The sequence below is a fragment of the Stegastes partitus genome, unplaced genomic scaffold (genome assembly GCF_000690725.1).
Source record: "Stegastes partitus isolate 25-593 unplaced genomic scaffold, Stegastes_partitus-1.0.2 Scaffold1498, whole genome shotgun sequence".
Taxonomy (NCBI): Eukaryota; Metazoa; Chordata; class Actinopteri; family Pomacentridae; genus Stegastes; species Stegastes partitus.
In genome coordinates this window covers 158,473-170,648 of record NW_007579229.1, presented here as the reverse complement: position 1 = coordinate 170,648, position 12,176 = coordinate 158,473, and the positions used below count along the sequence as shown (strand labels likewise).

General features: G+C 43.5%; 2 protein-coding genes across 2 annotated transcripts in view; one reads left to right on the top strand and one right to left on the bottom strand.

Moving 5' to 3' along the window:
- Positions 1–509: 509 nt before the first annotated feature.
- LOC103370907 (rho guanine nucleotide exchange factor 26-like) lies at positions 510–2,886 on the top strand. The gene is made up of 2 exons (XM_008300097.1): positions 510–776; positions 1,133–2,886. Exons 1-2 carry the CDS (start codon positions 677–679, stop codon positions 1,273–1,275), a joined length of 243 nt encoding a protein of 80 aa, XP_008298319.1. The 5' UTR covers positions 510–676; the 3' UTR covers positions 1,276–2,886.
- Positions 2,887–3,240: 354 nt separating this feature from the next.
- dhx36 (DEAH (Asp-Glu-Ala-His) box polypeptide 36) overlaps positions 3,241–12,176 on the bottom strand; it is a 24,604-nt gene continuing 15,668 nt past the window's right edge. Inside the window, exons 14-26 of the mRNA XM_008300096.1 lie at positions 11,893–11,948; positions 11,686–11,750; positions 10,966–11,109; positions 10,409–10,526; positions 9,269–9,367; positions 8,116–8,289; positions 7,886–7,972; positions 7,706–7,789; positions 7,455–7,554; positions 7,242–7,332; positions 5,514–5,634; positions 3,934–4,086; positions 3,241–3,855 (exon numbers count right to left, since the gene is read on the bottom strand). Coding sequence (XP_008298318.1) covers positions 3,628–3,855; positions 3,934–4,086; positions 5,514–5,634; positions 7,242–7,332; positions 7,455–7,554; positions 7,706–7,789; positions 7,886–7,972; positions 8,116–8,289; positions 9,269–9,367; positions 10,409–10,526; positions 10,966–11,109; positions 11,686–11,750; positions 11,893–11,948 — 1,520 coding nt within the window. The 3' untranslated portion in view covers positions 3,241–3,627. The remainder of the gene's footprint in view (positions 3,856–3,933; positions 4,087–5,513; positions 5,635–7,241; positions 7,333–7,454; positions 7,555–7,705; positions 7,790–7,885; positions 7,973–8,115; positions 8,290–9,268; positions 9,368–10,408; positions 10,527–10,965; positions 11,110–11,685; positions 11,751–11,892; positions 11,949–12,176) is intronic.

Below are 12,176 nucleotides of genomic sequence, written 5' to 3'. Positions count from 1 at the left end.
ATGGGACTCTGTTGAAATATTGTAGGGGGCGCAGTTGAGCCGTGTTGCGTTTTACAGCTTGGAGCAGGAGACGTTTTTGTTTGTGCCAACCAGTTCTATATGCCTATGAAATTGTGTAGTTCTAGGGCAAACGTGCTTCTGACAGGACTCCGGCGAAATTTTCAAGGTGGCGCTGTGGAGCCATTTTGGCAGTGATATGTCCACATCTCTGATAGTTTCCGATTTCCACCAGTCCTGAAGTGCATGCCGATTTTGGTGAGTTTTCGAGCACGTTTAGGAACTCAAAAACGCGTTCAAAGTTTGCGTACCATAATAATAATAATCACAAGGGTTTCAATAGGGTCCTTGCACCGTTAGTGCTCGGACCCTAATAATCCGAGCAGTTCCAATAGGGTCTTCGCACCCTTTTGGTGCTCGGACCCTAATAATAATAATAATCCGAGCAGTTCCAATAGGGTCTTCGCACCCTTTTGGGTGCTCGGACCCTAATGAGTAGTTCAAAGACCATCAGAAAGTTCAATATCCAACAATTATTTGTTTTTCCAGTTTCCTGCGTTGATAAATTGTTGCTTTCCAAACCCACTGGTATTGGGGTTCAGAGAGTTAAAGAAAAGATAGACTAGTGTAACGTACCTGAAATGATTTATGGACATGTTTGTATGTTTTTCCAGATGTCATGCAGGTGGAGGTGATCAGAACGTACACAGCCAAGCAGCCAGACGAGTTGTCTCTGCAGGTGGCTGACGTGGTTCTGGTCTCGCAGACTGTAGAAGACGGTACGTTGGGTCTCACCGCCTCCTTCAGCCCATCTCCTTCTCTAGCAGCACTCAGTCTCTTTAATATTCCTCACATTTTCCATCTCCCTGTTTCAACCGCTTCCTTTCATCATGCACTTCTATACACTCTCCCTGTCCTATTCAGCACCTGTCTTATTCCACATAATGGCCCTCGTATCTGTTTGAAGATGTGTTTTAAATCTGCACAAACACCTGAAAGCCAAAGGTCATTCCCCTTTCGGTGACCATAGCAACTGACTTTCATGTTGCAGAACAAAAAAAAAAAAAAGGGACAGTAATAGTAATGAAACAACACAGCATCTTTGATTTTCATATAAATACCATTCCTCTTCTAGGCTGGTATGAAGGCGAGCGACTGCGCGACGGAGAGAGGGGATGGTTCCTAACAGAGTGCGCTGAACCAATCACCTGCCAGGCCACCATCGAACGCAACATGCAGAGGATGGACCGCCTGCAGGGGCTGGAGACTAATGTGTGACAGGACGATAAGCTTCCTCCTTAACCCACGGAGGGCTTTCCCCAAGCCGACAGCGGACCCCGCGACGCACCGGCGACCTGCCCTTTTTGAAGCGCTGAACTCAGACAAACGAGTTCACCAGCAGCATCAGCGACCTGCCTTCAGGGAACCGAGCGGAGCTTCACGGGAGCTGCTGGGTCCTCATAAAGACGAAGCCGCAATTCGGACTTTTGCTCAGCGTCCACTGAATATCAGGCGTGCTGATGAGAACAAACACAGCAGAAGAAGAACACAGATTGCCTTAATTACTGATTGGTCCCTGTGTGGGTGGGATGGTTTGACAGTGGAATCTGTCACATTGATTAACTCCCTGGCTGGTTAGAAAACTTCACACCCACAGCCAAAGTCACTGCTTCTCAACACTCTGCTGCATTAAGAGCCGTCGGTGTGAATTGTGTAAATGTTACTTTGCGAGCATATTCTTTGTAAGAGATGTGCAATGTAATGGGAGCGTACTGGCGCCACTGTAGGAGGTAAAGTAGACCAAATAGTGTGAAACTGACGGCAGCCTGGTGTGTGTGCGCTCTGTTAATGAGGCTCAGGAGCTTTGCCAGTGACAATGTTAACTATGAAGATGTTGATTGTGAAAGGCAAGAGGGTGGGGTAGTGTAGAAACTCATGAGTGTCTAAGCAGCAAGTAAAACCTGTGGCGATATTTACACCAAAATAAAAAAAAAAAGCTACTTGTTTGAAGGCACTTTGCACAAGTCATAATTAATTGAACTATATTAGGAATTCTAGCAGTCTGAGAAGTTTGAGGTCATTCCAGCTTCTACTACATAAGGAGACAAGTTAGCCTAATGAAAAGTACCCACCATCTCTTACGTCGTCCACGAGTTCAGCAGAAGAGCCCAGCGTCTGTTCTCCACCTTGACACCATTTAATGTCACCATCATAAATCTGACTCTGCATTTGTGTCACAAACACCATCATTCTTTCTGTCCACTCAATGATTTGGACCGCCTGAAATGTCACACAACTTGAAGCCAAGCCAGAAATGTGTATATATAAATACCACCCTTCCCCTCCTCTGGGATTTATATTTTGCGATATTAATAGAAACATGCTGAAATTAATTTGCGTGTCCTCGTGGTGAGACCGGAAGAGACGAGCCTGGTCCTGCTTTTAATGTGATTGTCCAGTGTGAGTCATCTTTTTAGTGTTGCCCAGCTAAAGGAAATGAATAGCTTGGTCAGAGAATAATGATAACGCCATCTATCAAGCCCGCTGCTTCGGGCCCGGCCCCAGTGACGACCGCAACTGTTGAGATGCACAAAGCGGGAGGTACGGCAGCGGGAGGCAGAGCACCCGACAAGAAGGACACGAGCATCCAGACTCGGCTTTGCATTTGCACTCAGGGAAAATTACCACAGATCTTTAGCATGAGTTGATCTTGTTTCAATCATTTCCTCTCTTTGTAACTATTGTAAATAAGCTCTGTAAATGTAAATATGTAAAACAGCCTAAACTGCTATGTGTATGTTTTCGTAAATACAAATATATATTGAAGGAAGTTGCTCGCTGCTTCTATATTTTAATCAGTCTCTGTTAATAAAAGCTCAATTACTTGGATCCTGTCGTGCATTCTGAATGATCAATATGATTGTTTTTTCCCCCTGAGCTTGAAGAGAATGACTTCACTGTTTATTCCTTTAGTGACATTTGGTATTCAGAAATGTGCATAAATCCACTTTTTTCAGGTATTTAGGAGATGTCAGCTGTTAAGTCAGCAACAGCTTTGCAAGTGTTTGCTGAAATGAACCCGGGTGATTTTAGTGATTCCTCTCTCTGTCAGCACTCAGAACAAACTGTGTTCTCCTGTCACAGAATCGCTTATGGTGTCCCATCAAAAAGCTCGCAGTACTGCAGAGTAACACTTTGTTTGGAGTTGCTAAACTCCATCGTAGTAAGGCACAAGAAGCAAAGTGAGGCGATGGTACATCTTCTTTATTGCACAGGCCATTAACCAGCGTTGCTTTAAAACAGACTTATCCAAATCAAAACTTTACCAACTAAGCCAAGCAGCTACTGAGTGTATTCAAAGATGGATTGGTCCTTGCAAAATAAGATGAAACAGGCAACAACTAAAAAAAAAAAGAATAATGGTGATCATTCAAGTGCAGAGTGTTTTTCAGTATACTGGCCTCCTGTGTTTTGCCTATAAGAGCACCCAGGGAGCCCTAAAGTTTCAACCAAGCAGAACCATCAAGGAGGCCAACGGTATATTATAAATATTCCCACTGACCCCGTCTTCAAAGATGAAGCCAGTTATTTCAGTGGCTCTTCTATAGCCAGCCAAAGCTCTGGCTAACTCTAATCATCATCATCGTCGTCATCGAAGTACATGTGTTGTCCTCTTGGGGCCGACGCCCACGTCCTGCCGTAGCCCTTGCTGCTGCCTGTGGGCTTCTCCTGGGTAGTGATGAGGTCTATGATGGCTGTGATGACAGCACAGTCTTTAGACTGGCGGTTTTGCCAGTCCACTGGAGCTGGATTACGGATTTTCTCCTGCAGCAGAGAATCCAGCTCGTTCTTTAAACTCTGGGGAACAAACAGGAAGAGAAAAGTTAGTAACGAAATGAATGGAGGCAGATTTGTCGATGCGTGTGCGTCGTTTACCTTAACGAGGTGAGCGATGCGTGCCGGGGATCTGAAGACGATCCACTGGTCCACTGCGATGGTTTCCTGGTCCTCATCTTTCTGGATGGTGATGTCCCCTCCAAAGAACAGCAGAGAGAACGGGGACACCTCGGTGCAATCGTACAGGAAGATCTGAGGGGAGACAGAGATGTCGCTGACACACAACAGGGGCATTACAACAAACACATTAACACATTCAGTGACAGGGAGCGGCATCATTATGACACACCGTGCCCGACAGCTATTCTGTGGTGTGGGCTGAAAGTGTCCCATTAGTGAAGAGAGGCTGTGCGAGTTTGAAATGTGTTTGTGCCTCCAGTGTTAGGAGAAATGTCATCTTGCCCCATCTGTGAATCTCGCTAATGTGTTACACTCGTCCCCATCCATTTTTCTTTGTCTTTGCTTAACTGACAGCTGTTTATGGAGAGCAGTTTGACGAATGACACCCAAAAATGGAAAAAAAATAGTTTTTTCCTTGATGCGTTTTTCACGAGCCAGAAAATGGATGTGATGTAATGCGCTCATCTGTATGCACAACCTCACAAAACCTACTTGGCTATAAGGTCAAAAGCCACGGCGACTGCATAAGCAGCAGACTGAGGTCAAACAAAACTTATTTCAGCTTTGAAGGTAACTGGCGGAGTGTCGGAAATGAGCGTCAGAGAGAGGTAGAGAAAGGTGGAGGGAGTGGGTAGAAAACAAGGTAGAAAGCAAGGAGAGAGCAGGGACGACTGCATTTACTCCATGAATGTGTAATGTAATGGACCACCAGGGGCAAGTGCGTCAGAGAAGATAAAGTTTAACGTCATCCCTCACTTTCATTCCTTTTATTCTTTCTACGGCCCTGCTCTTCCGCTTCCTTCTCTCAGTAAACAAATGACCTTGACAGTCTCACACTCTCAGAATACCTTACTTTTAAAAGACACAAATGCTCAGCGCTTTGCACAAAATCCCTCACACGCAACAAGGAAAAAAAAAAAGAAACACATTTAATGACAGTGAAATACAGCAAAACATTTTTCTTCCTGAAGACAAAGGCAGCAAAGTGAGAGACAAAGGCAGAGGCAGCAAACAGAGAGGACATGAAAGGTGTTTTTCTGCGGAATGGAAACATTCACAAAAAGAGACAGCACAGAAAGAACAAAGACAGATAGATGGAAGGGAGAGGAGAATGTGAATGTGAAGAGGGGCAAAAAGAAAAAAGAGAAGAAGAAAAAAAAGAAGGGTGGCAGTCAGGAAACTGCATTGACCGTTTTGCCCCCCCCCCCTCCCCTCCCCTCCCTCTATCCAACCCCACCACCTCTTACATTGTGTCTGGAAGCTTTGAAGCACAAGAGCCTTTGAGAGCGAGTTGAAAGGCCGTGTTTTAATCAAATATTCATTAAGTGCAAAGCTGGTGTGGCACCACCGCCAACCTTTAACCGCTGGCCCTTCTTTCCACTCACGTGCCACTCTTCAGAGCGACACATGCAAAAAAATCAAAAAGACACAGACGTAGAAACTCGCAATATCCACACGGCAGCGGTGAAACGCTGCGTAACAACCCGGCTGTTACTCACGCTGCTCGTTCTCATCTTGAGGTGGTAAATAAGCCACGTATAGTTGAACTCCGTCTCTTCGGCGTTGACAGATTTCGGGTGGATGCACACTTTGCCGTCAGCCTGGGTGTAAACCTTAACACTGAGAAAGATAAGACGGTAGAGAGTGTAGGCGTGTTGGTTAGGAATAATGGAAACGTCACATTCCGAACTCTTTATGAAAAAAGCATATTTCTTATTAATCTCTTTTTTTTCTCAACTGACAAGAGAACACAAAGAGGAGGCATTTATCGCAGCTGAAGATGGGAAAGAAACCACTCTCCAATCATTACATGAAAGTTTAAAAAAAAAAAAAAAAGAATCTGCAGAGAATAAAGCTGAAAATATACAGAGATGAATGACATTTCTGATTTGAAGTTAATGCTTTGGTCATGTATGGAACAAAATTACAGCCATTAGCTTCTGTCTTATCGCAACTCAAGGAACCAATTATGCAAAAAGGACAAATGAATCAATGATACACATAAATGTTATTTCAAACCAGGAAGTTAGCTAACCAGACCTCTGTATCCCACCACTCATCTTTGCTACATTAGCTGCTACTTTCATAATATCTATAAAAGTCTGAACCGTCAAGCCACCAAGGCTGAGTTGCACAGTGTGTAATCTTGGTTTGACAAAAAAAGAAGAATGAAATGGAAAAAAATAAGATTTTTTTTTGCTACATTGATTTTTATTGGTTGTAATTGTCCAATGTGAATGCAGCAGTGTTGCAGGAGCACAATGCTACACCAGTGGAGTATTCTTCCAGAATATTTAAATGCTTGTCAGAGACTTTCATCTTATTTCAGCGTTATATTGTGTGCTCTTTTTTTTTATAAAAGGTGTACAATTTTATATCTTTGAATGCCGACTATGTGTGTGAGTGTTTCTATTCACATATTGTCACATTGTCTGGCCAATTGTGTGGAAAAAGTCACCAGCAGCAGAATAAATGTTTCTTCAAAAAAAAACGACTCAGAAAGTTTACTTCACCAGCTCATCGGGTTATTTTGTCTCGCTAATACAATGCACATCGAAAGTAACACCGTGTTCCAAACTCCTGTGTGTCAGCCAGACAGACCTGACTGCAGGGAACAAGCTGCTCGTACCAGACAGCGGTCCGACTTAGCAACAACACAAACAAGAAGTGCTTAATCGAGCAATGAATTCATTAAAAAAATAAATAAAAATACTGAGGAGCTTTGGTGCAGACAAGAAAATTTACAGCTGGCTATGGTGTCGCAACTGTTGAGAATTACTTATGCCGGGGAAGTGACCCTGGGAAAAATCACTGTGCACCTGGTTCTAAAGCTGTCACTGAGACAGACAAACAAAGTGACAGCACGGCTTTGACAGAAAGAGAGTCTGTGCCCCTGTTGCGTGCATCTGTCTTTTGCACACAGGTCACAGCCACTGCATATGACAGCTGCCTTGGGGCAATTTCATGACTGCATTGATCTCGAGCTGCAAAAGTGGCTCTGTATTTTTTTTGACAATTTCCCCGACGCGCTCTCTGCGCAGCCTCGGATAACCGTCACAGAACCCTTGCTGAACTCTTACCTGAGAGGTTTGATGAGATATTGTAGTGTGAAGGCTATTTTTCTATCTGAAGATCAATAAGAATGATTGTGCACTTCTCTATCTTGTGCAGCGCAGCCCTTTCCTGTCTGTCATAGCTCATCCCTCTCCTTGGATTAGCAGACTCACCCCGGCCTCTTTTTGCTGTGAGATGGTCTGATCATGGCCACCTTAGGGTACAGACCGGCAACTATCACCGCCTTGATTAATTTCTCATTATCTGTGAAAAGAAGTGACAGTTAGAGGACGAAAAAATGCCCAACGTCATATTTTATTACTGCGCCACAGCCCAGTTGTCGGGTTCATAAGAATGAATGAACGTAAAAACCTCCTCCTAGTTACCGGAGTTGACGTTAGATTTGGGGTCTTTGGGGTCCTTGCTGCTGACGAAGCCTGTGTGCATGAGGTGTTCGGCAAACTGGCCCTTCATGTTGTGCAGCATCTGAATGATAACAGGAAAAATGACTTCTATAAAGACTTCATATCCTTCACCGGTTACACGGAAGTCGAACTCAAATTACAGTCGTGGACCTCCCCCCATGTGTTTCCCACAGAGCACTTCAGTGCAGGGCTCAGCAATCAGCCAGACTCACCTGGAGTGTATTGGCAGACAGGAAGTTGTCCCAGCAGTACTCCCTCTCATACCTGGCTCCACGCTGCTTCGCTTCCTCCCAGCCCTGGCCAAATGAATGCATGATAAATTAAGAGAGGAACCAGCAAACGGAGATGAAACAAATTCAGGTGCGACAGATGATAGGGCACTTTTTTGTTACCTGGAAGGCGTTGACAATAGTGAGGTGGTCGCTCTTGGAGTTTCTAGATAGGGTCTTTCTCCTCATGTCTGCCATCTTCTCTTTACCCTGAGATGTACAGACGCATAAAAGAAAAGTTATTTAAGGCTTTCTATGCAAATACAAAAAGTCAGAATGGAGAGAGCAGCAACGTGCTGGAGTGTGTGTCGCTGCGGACGGAAGCTTTCATGTCTGTGAACTCAGAGCCCTACCAGGGGTATGAAGAAAGGGTCTTTGAAGCTGAGTGAAGCGGCGATGGTGAGCACGGGGTCGAGGCAGCCCAACAGAGCTCCAAACAGGATGAGTTTGCCGATGTGAGGCTCCACGGGCAGACGGGCCAGGTGGAAACCCAGTGCTGTCAGATTCTCAGTGCGGTCCAGGGCGTTCTAATGCAACAACCAGCAAAAGAGTGAACATCTTTAGTCATCTACAGCTCAGCGTAATGTGTTTTTAACCATACCCACTAGAAAGGAAACAACTCTCCCACAATTCAAGGGGCAATAATTTAAGTGTGAAAACTAAAGTGATTATTAACACAGCAAAAAGTACGAAAGGGAAGGCTCTCCCAGAAGACCGCAGTGGAAGATTGCAATTTATATGCATTGCGTGCTCTTAAATGAGATGCAATAAACAATGAAGGCTTCTTAAAGCTTTCAGGAGCCACTCCTTTAAGTTTTATTGCCAGATGCAAGTGCTGCTTCCTAGTTCTATTGATATTCATTGCGTTTTAACCTTGTTAGCACAAAATATTGCTTGTTTTAATCTTTCTAGCCCTCGTAATAAGTACTAATTTCTCTTTTGGCCCTTCATTTTTTATTTATTTTTTTCAATCTGCCTCCTTCGTTGGATGATAAGCTATAAAGCTGCCTTCCAGATTTGCGGATAATACAAACAAGACGAGGCGCCTTGAAATCACACCTCTCTTTCACAATGCTACTGTTTCCCAAAGGGCTGTTATACACTATAGATTTTAATAGAACCAATTAATTAAATTGGTAAATTAATTAACTGGGAGATTAGCAGAAAATGAACACTCAATTGTGTTTTTTTATACGTACTTAAAATTAAATTTAAGCCTCTCGGTTGTATAGATCTGATGTTTCTCTTAGACTTACGCAATAGCAAGTCAATGGTTTTTAGGTTCTGGACTATTAATTGGACAAAGGAGATCATCTGAAGGTATTAGCCTGGGTTTTAAGTAAGCATTTTATTACATTTTGCCACATTTTATAGAGCGAACAATTAATTGAGAAAGTAACTGGTAGATTTCTAAATCAGTAGTTGCAGCCTTCCAACAGTTGCTGCTTCAGGTTTTCTCTAAATCCTATCTTCAAGACTTGTTTAATGATCTTTACTCATTCTTACCAGGTCTGTGAGGTTCTTGATGGCTAGGTTGATGGCCTTTTCAGTGGGAGGGTCCAGAGCTTTTTCCAGGAATCGACCTATGGACCCAAGCTTCAATATCTAGACGATCACATTACACTTTGATTAGCAAAAGCATGTCATCATTTTTCCTAAAATTTTGCTTCACATTATCTAGATGCTTGTCGTTTCTGGCCAATACATAGATACAGTAAAACTGGCTGCAACTAGCTTTATGTGTGTTTTCCTCTCACAAGCATAGCATGACAAGATGTATCTGACAGAAATACCGACAGCGCTGGTCAGCATTAAGAGTTAACCACATTAGTATGCTTGTCTAAGTGCTGCGCACAGAATAATTGTGATGATAAGAGCTTATTTTGTGAATATGCACATTTACTAAATGGGTTTTCACTTGCACGTTGGAAAGAGACTTTTAAATACGCGAAACATCTATCTGTGGCAAACTGCAGAGTAAGGAAGCAACCACAATTCTACGTCTGACTAATAGGGTGATGTTTGAGTGTGCATTAGAGAGTCGGCTCAGGGTTAGCATGTTGTCAGTGTTTCTCTCACTTTAAGGACAGTCTGATGCATTAGTCCGCCTCTCACCCACGAGCTTCAAAAACCACATTACACACATGCTCAAATACATTCAACGGAACTAGTGGAAGACGCACACCGAAACGCACAAACCAATAAAGCCACTGGTGAGAACAATCAGTGCAAACACTAGATCTGAGTGAACTCTGGCTTAATGTTCCATTAGCATTGGTTAAAATATGTCTGAGTGAAAAACGAGGATTTAAAAAGAGAATGAAAAAATAGAGAGCAACCAAAGACTGCTCGTGTAAGAGAACGAGGTTCCAGAAGAGGAGTGATTATACTGTCGGAAAAAAAGAGAGAGAAAGAGTTGGAGAGCAAGGGGCATGAGTCAGCCAAAGATGCTCATCCCTAGTTCTCATTAGGCAGGAGAGGCTGTAATTCAACACAAGACCAAAAACAGCAGCACTGTCCTTGTTCCCTCTCTCTGCACTTAGAAAACTCATTCAAAACAATCTTGTCCTCGTCTCAACTCCCGAGCCAACACCTATTTGTCTCTCTCTGTCAGTCTGTCTCACTCTTCCTCTCCACATCCACAACCTTGATCTGCAAGCAGAGCTCCTCCAGCGGTGTCCTCATAATTTCAGGTAATTGATAGGCATCGAGCAGGCTGGCCCTGAGACCATTGTACAGATGATAGCACTTCCCTGGACACACTCTGGATATATGTTGAGAAGAAGAGAGTTGGAGAGGGAGAGAGAGGGGGGAGGGAGGGGAAAAAGGTCACATGTTATATCAGTGCTGTGACAAGGGCTTAATTTTAAATCAGTGGGATGAAACTGCACGCTGAAAGCAGCTCCTGCTAATTGGGCCTTGGTGCACTTTGATGTCAGAGCTATCTAACAGAGCAGACGTCTCGAGTCGCAGGCTGGAAACAACCTGGGAGTGGCTACACTTTGCCTTTCTTGGTGTTTACAGATGGGAGAGCAGGAAGGAGTGGGCTGACGGGGAAGACTGATGGAGAGCTCAGATGACAAATGGATGGAAACATAATTCTTCCAGATTAGTATTGCATACCCAGAGGCACTCATATAACTTGTGCCCTCATTATAAATATATCTACAAATAACCCCATGTGCAGACAAACACTCACACACCTGCCAGCACGTCCTTTCCTCTGTTTGGCATTGGCCAAGCTGACCCACTCGGCTGTCATAGTGCTGATGTTGTTGTTGGTGTCGAAGTTGGTCTCCTTAATCTTGCCTCCATCTATCACAAAAACAACGTCGTCTATGGTGATGCTGTGAGTGTAGAGACACAGAGGGAGAGAAGAGGGGGGGAGGAAAAAAATGGAAGTAAGATCAAATAATACAGAAAAAAACCCACTTCAAAGCAGTCTGTCAAGAATGCTTGGTTAAGACTCTTAGACACACACAATCATTCAGAAGTAAAAAATAAAATTTCGCCCTTTGGTAGGTTTATATTTAGCAGAGTGATGTGAGCGGAGTGCGGAGGGGAGGCAGCTTCTCAATTTACTCAGTTTGTGCGAGTGCCGGGCTCTGCGAATGCATTAACAAATTGCCTGTCAGAGGGTTTTCCATCCAAGCCTAATATGACAGTGTTTGTAATCTATCCAAGAAATGTATGCTAATTAGCTCCAAATCCGCTGTTGCCATTAATGGCTGAGACCTGCAGTCATACACACGTAGACAAATAAAATAAAAAAAACACATATACATGACTGAATGTGAAAAATATGTCCTTTTTTTTGTAAACCTGCCAGAGAAACAAAATCAGAAATAAGCTTTAGGTACAAAGGATAGACAAGCTGATCAACATACACACATATGAAGATGTGAACACACACACATACACACCTGGTCTCGGCTATATTGGTAGCAATCACAATCTTTCGAACTCCAGGAGGAGGCCTTTTGAACACCTGGGAGCAGTGAGAGAGAGAGAGAGAGAGAGAGAGATGAGACTCGACTTCTCTGGTATTGAAAAGGGAGGAAAGCAGGACAATCGGCAAACACAGAGACAGTCAGACAAACAGACAGAGAGAGAAACAGAAGAATGCTGACCTGTGTCTGATTAACGGTTGGCATGAGGGAGTGCAAAGGGATGATAACAAACCGGTCTGAAACACAACAGGACATGAAACAAAAACTTTAAACAAAGCACCGGTTGCCAATATGAGATACAAGTGCATGAGAATACACAGTTATGTCCTATTTCATCTGGAATGTCCTGCTAAATACATGATAGACTTATTTATGTTAGAAGAGGTTATTTAATATGAACAGAAAACTGGCCTCACCTTGACATAATATTTAACTAACCAACAGATAAAAAAATCATGTTATAC